A 6,349-nucleotide genomic window follows, 5' to 3' on the forward strand; every position below is an offset into this window, starting at 1 on the left:
AGAAAAACTGTGTGTAGGTACTAGTAAAATGAATTTTAGGAACAGAAGTTGCGATGTCAGGAGAAACCGAATGATTGATCCATGATCAAATCAGGTTGTTACACCGTTTCCAAGCACTGTAGTTCGAATCTTGCTCATTAGGTTTTGGAATCGTGTCATCCATGAAGTTGATTTTGTTCTTCATCTCCAATACCAACGTCATCGCTTGAACCCAACCATGGTAATTTGAACCATTAGGAAGAGTAGTAACGAGTTTCGCAGAGGGATTCTTGTTAGGGTGAACATAATAGGGTTTGGAAAATATTATATTCATATTTAAGATTTATTTTTCTACTAAAAACAAGGTATTCGCAAAGTCGAAAATTATAAGATTAAATTTCGATGCATGAAAATTATCAATGTGAGTTTTACTTCCCCTATTAAAGTATTCTTTATAACCCAAAAACTAAACCCTTATTAACGTACGTAAAGAATCTAACTATCTATCAAATATACTACACTCTTGTTAGTTTCATACCATAAAATATTATTATGCATTATATTTGTATTAATTAGGTAGAATTTTTAGTAAAATGTTTAATTGTACTTTTAATTCTTTGATTTAAATCGTATGTAATTTTAGTATTTAAGATTTTTTTTTGAGCCAATCAATTTAGTCCAGCTACTTTTGAAAGCAAGCGAATTTGGTCTTATTATTAATTTCCTTGAACCTTTTTGGCAACTTTTACAGATTCCCCTACAAAAGTTTGAAGCTTTACCTTATCTTCTACAATAGGTAGATAATCATCCCCACATTCCTCCTAACAAGTTTAACCCAACCAGCTTTCATGATAAAGGAAGTGTTCATTTCTCTTGCGAGCTTGATTCCCTAGGCTCTAGGGGATTTTGATTGGCAAATCTCTCCCCCAAGCTATTGTGTGCACTTTTTTGGACACGGTAGTACCACTCCAAACAAATTTTCGCAGGCTTTATCAATATCATTACAAATATATTAAAAAAAAAATACTTCAAATTCAATTCGAATCATATCACAAATAACAATACGCACAACCTACGTGTTCTCTACGTCATGTTCTTGAATGTACAAATCGAAAAGTGTAATCAGACAAATGAGCAGTTCAACATATCCAAATATTCCTGATAATAAATTTGAGATATCTAAACGCAAGGGAAACCCGCCATTTGTTGACTGCGAACCACCACACGTTTTCTTATTGAGCCTCCACATGCGAAAACTACAATTTAATTCTTTTGAAGTGCCGAAAATATTTTGAAAAATAAAATATAAACTATAATAATTAGTTTGGAATTTAGTTAAAGATCTAATAGAATTGTAATTGTTATATAATTTTAATTTTAATTTTAACCTTTATTTTTTTAGAAACTAATCATTAATCTTTTAATTGATGATTATGCGTCAAATCTATGATGTCACTATTACATAGCAAAATTATATTCTTTTTTGGTATCACCAGCGTAATACAGCTGCCACCAAAACGGGAAAAATGATGAAGTCACATCTTCATGGTTTGATATTTATTGACCGTGGATGAGTCGGCTTAAAAAATAAAATAAAAAATTGATGAAGTATTTTTTTTATCCTTTAAATTTATGTAATTATTTTTTAATCCTTTGAAAACAATTTAGAATTTATTTTTATTAGTATCTAAAATTTTAAAAAATTAATTTTATTTCCTTTTATTTTTTGTATTAATGATGTCATAATATATGACAATATATCTCCATCAAAAATATTTTTTAATTTAATTTCTTTAAAAAAGATTTTTTACAATTTAAAATATCCATAATATATAAAAAATATGATAATTTCTTCTTTAAAGCCAACAAAATATGTAGAAAGTTATCACTGTATCTTATAAGTCAAATATTTCGATGGTTTAAAATTGCCATAAGTCATTTTAAAAAAAATTAAAAAAAATATTTTTTTTGGATTAAAAATCATTACAAATTATAAAACAATCAACTCATCGAACAAAGAGAGACTAAGATAACTTTTCAAAGATTGAAAAGACTAATAAAAATAAATTATTTTTTAAGAATTAAAAAACATAATTATTCAAATTTAAAGGACTAAAAATATATTTAAACCAAATGAAAACCACAAAATTATACCTATGAAATCAACAAGTGATTCTGAATTTTATCCTCTTAAAGATACTCCACACCAATATTATGGTATCCAAAAAAATTCAAAAATCTAAGATATTCACTTCTCTTTGGTATAACACTTCATATGTGATTATCGTTAATCCAAAAAAAACTTACAAAAAAAAAACTAAATACAGATTTTCATACTAATTATATTTTTTTTTTCACATATGAACATAATAAAACCTTACAATATTTCACCAAGATTTTTATTTACTTAATGTTTAGATATATTATAAGGTGAAGTAATTATTAATTTAAAAGAGTGATAGACTGATAGCATTTTCGGTCAAGAAATTAGGAAGGAGAATCTCCTTATTTTCATATGCTCCATTAATCTAATAAAGTAACAATCAACTACAAATTTATAATATTAAAGACTTGGTTTAATTATTAATTTTGTCCCTAAATTTTTAAAATATTCAGTTTAATTTTCAAGTTTTTTAAAAAAGAATGAATTTGATTCTCAAATTATTTTTATTTGTTGAATTTGATTCTTCAAGTTTTTTAAAAAAGAATGAATTTGATTCTCAAATTATTTTTATTTGTTGAATTTGATTCTCAAATTATTTTTACTTGTTGAATTTGATTCTCAATTTCTAAAAAATTGTGAATCAAATTATTTTATTTTTTAAGAATTTAATGATCAAAATAATTTATTTTTAAGAATTTGAGGATCAAATAAAATATTTTAAAAATTTAGTGACCAAATTGATTCATTTTAAGAGCTTAAAAATTAAATTTAACATTTCAAAATTTAAAAATTAAATTAAATCATTTAAAATAATTTAAGTAACAAATTCATAATTAATCATAAAATCTTGTAAATTTGGCCGCTTCTAAGCATTGAATATTTGAATCAATTCCATTTCATGGTGAGCCAGCATGACGCCACCCCATCATCATCATCGACCATGTTCGTAGCAACGTCGTCGTTCTATCCGAAAGAAAACAAAATCGAAATAAAAAAAAAAATATTAAAATAACAGACTAATTTAAATAGTCAAGCCACCTTGGTCAAAATCAAATCTTATGTTCAACTATAAAAATAGCTGGCGCTTCCCGCTAGTATGCTCATTCCTCGACTTAGGCGTTCATTGTTAAGCCCATAACGAAATAAACACAAAGAGAAGTAGCACATCCAAGACCAAAGATCATCAATTTCATCATCCTCATCAATGGCTGTCCAAGTTTATATTGTGTATGAATTTTTCTATATTTTTCACATTAAAGGAATTTTGTTAATTAATCATTATTCCAAATGAAAATTTTCAAATATTTTTTACAGGTATTACTCAATGTACAGGCATGTGGATAGACTAGCGGAAGAAATAAAGAAAGGAGTTGATTCTGTAGAAGGTGTTGAGGCCAAACTATGGCAGGCACGTTTATTATTTAACTGTAAATCTTTTTACACTGTTATAAATAATGGTCTAATTTAAAATTGTTGAAATTGCTAATAATTATTTTAAAATTCATGTTTAGGATATTTTTAATAGGTTGATCAATATGACAGGGTATACCACAGTTAAACTCTCTACTCTTGTTTATGTATGGTACTAACCCTAAGTATTCAATTTTATCAATGCTTAAAGTTGCAAACACCGAGCAAAGTTCACTCCAAAGCCCACGTTCAAATTTCCTTTTGACAGATAAAAAAATGTTAGTTATTGTATTACCCCTGTTGCATTGTTAGTTATGGTTATTGCTTTCATTGTCATTGTTCCAACTAGGTTGAGTTCAATTTTGTCTTCACTATGATCATATTTTCCTTTGGTTCATGACCTCTTAGGACCTCAACCTCTGCTCTTCCAATGAAACCATGCAACAAGTTTTCCTATATTCTGTTGTCTTGCGCAATTAAGACAATACTTCCCATAGATTTTAAAATTTGCTCAGTTAAGTTAATCAAAAGAACATGAATGTACATGAGCAGGTACCAGAGACATTGCCAGAAGAGGTGCTTGGCAAAATGAGAGCACCACCCAAGAGTGATGTGCCAATTATTACCCCCAATGAACTCTCTGAGGCTGATGGCTTTGTCTTTGGCTTCCCCACAAGATTTGGAATGATGGCAGCGCAGTTCAAAGCATTTCTGGATGCAACTGGAGGCTTATGGAAAACACAACAGCTTGCAGGCAAGCCTGCTGGAATCTTCTACAGCACTAGTTCCCAAGGTGGTGGACAAGAAACAACAGCGTAAGACCCTCTATCTTTTTTTTTCTTTTTTAATTAGTAAGAATCAAACTCGGATACCAGGAAATTTACAATAATTTACACATACAGTTTGATCAATTGAACTAAACCCTCTTTCTAAACACCTAGTTTCTTGAATAATTTCAAAGAGTAGTGGTTTAGGAAATTGCTAACAAGTCACTTAGCATATGTGAAGAAAACAACAATTTTCTTATTGAAAAATATAGGTTTTATTAATGAGTATCCTAGGACGCTTTATTTGGATCAACAAATAAAATGTTTTTATTAGAAATCACGGTAGGATGTATCAGTAACATTTTTCTATAAAAAAAATTCACTTTAGATTGTTTAATATAAGAGCCCTTGTTAATTTTCGGGAAAAAAAAATGTCAACTCCTTTAATTGACTATAGAAGGTGAAGTATTTGTAGTTTTAGCCATGAAAACACAAAAATCTTTATATTTAAGTCATGCTGTAACTAATTAATATAATGTATTTAAAGTCACTCACTATTGTCTTTAAGGCCATGGTAAGCAATATTTTATGAAATAATAGTATTAATGATGAGAAATTGTGGAATCCAATGTCAGGCTTACTGCTATAACTCAGCTGGTTCATCATGGAATGCTATTTGTTCCGATTGGATACACATTTGGTGCTGGAATGTTCGATATGGAGGAACTCAAAGGTGGAAGTCCATATGGTTCAGGAACTTATGCAGGTGATGGTTCAAGACAACCAACTAAGCTTGAGTTGGAGCAAGCATTCCACCAAGGCAAGTATATCGCCAGCATCACAAAGAAGCTCAAGGAAGCTGCATAATGTTGTTGAGTCAATTAAGATTTACAATTAAAGGATGAATGAGAATGATTATTTTTTAGTCCTAGAATGTGTTGAGTTCTGTTTTTTAGGTGGTTGCATGATGTTATAGTTTTTTATATTTAAAAAACAAAATACTTTGTATTGAGTTCTATCCTTATGTTACGCGGTGAAGTGTGGTTATTGAAATTTATTAAATAAAGGAAGTTTGTTTTGTCTTTGTCCTTTTACTTTTAAAAAATGCTTGTTAAATTTGTTAGACAAGTGACCTCAATAACTTAAGAGAGGGGGGTGAATTAAGTTTAAAAATTTCTCCTAACAAATTTTAATTCTCTCTTTAAAAAAAATATGCAGACTTAATATGCAGAAAAAAAAAGTAATAAACAATTTACTTAATGCTTCTTTAAATATGTAAAGTAAAATTAAACTGCAATAAAGTAAAAGAGTTTAAAGAAGAGAGAATTGCAAACTCAGTTTTATACTGGTTCGGCCACGCCCTGTGCTTTTGTCCAGTCTTCAAGTAATCCACTTGAAATTTTCACTAATTTGTAAATTCCTTTACAATTTTTGAACCACCCAAGGATACTCTTCCCTTGTGTTAAAAAAACTTTACAAATCAAGAGACTTACTGTCTCTTGATTAACAATAGATTGTTTTGAAGTACAGAAGATTGTTTTTCTCTCTTTTAGAGAAGAATGATACAACTTGAAGAACTTATAAGAATTCTTAATGATTTTACAAGTGTTTGGCCAAAGGTTTTCTTGTGAGAGGATAGGACAATAAATGTGAAGAATTTCGAGTACAAGTTACATATTTATAGACCTTTGCTGACATTTCAAAAAACTTGTGAAGAGTTGTGACTTTTCAGAGTTATTTTCAAAATTTCCTCACTAGTAATCGATTATAGATCTTTGATAATTGATTACACAGTTAATTTTGAGGAGTCATGACTCTTCAGTTTGAATTTCAAAACTTTTCGTGACTAGTAATCGATTACACAATAGTGGTAATCGATTACAGCTTTTAAATTTTAAATTCAAACTTTTTTGAAAGCTGTTAAAACCATTTTTGCTCCTGGTAATCGATTACAGCCTCTGGTAATCGATTACTAGAGAGAAAAACTTATTTTTCAAAATGAAATATTTACTTAAAAACTTTATAAGAT

The 6,349-nt window shown here is 28.9% G+C and overlaps 1 protein-coding gene across 1 annotated transcript; it reads left to right on the forward strand.

Moving 5' to 3' along the window:
- Nucleotides 1-3,034: 3,034 nt before the first annotated feature.
- LOC100783867 (NAD(P)H dehydrogenase (quinone) FQR1) lies at nt 3,035-5,399 on the forward strand. The gene is made up of 4 exons (XM_003540068.4): nt 3,035-3,370; nt 3,458-3,551; nt 4,106-4,368; nt 4,956-5,399. The coding sequence occupies exons 1-4, from the start codon at nt 3,348-3,350 to the stop codon at nt 5,185-5,187; spliced, it is 612 nt and encodes a 203-aa protein (XP_003540116.1). The 5' UTR covers nt 3,035-3,347; the 3' UTR covers nt 5,188-5,399.
- The last annotated feature ends 950 nt before the right edge of the window (nt 5,400-6,349 follow it).

The sequence above is a fragment of the Glycine max genome, chromosome 12 (assembly GCF_000004515.6).
Source record: "Glycine max cultivar Williams 82 chromosome 12, Glycine_max_v4.0, whole genome shotgun sequence".
NCBI lineage: Eukaryota > Viridiplantae > Streptophyta > Magnoliopsida > Fabales > Fabaceae > Glycine > Glycine max.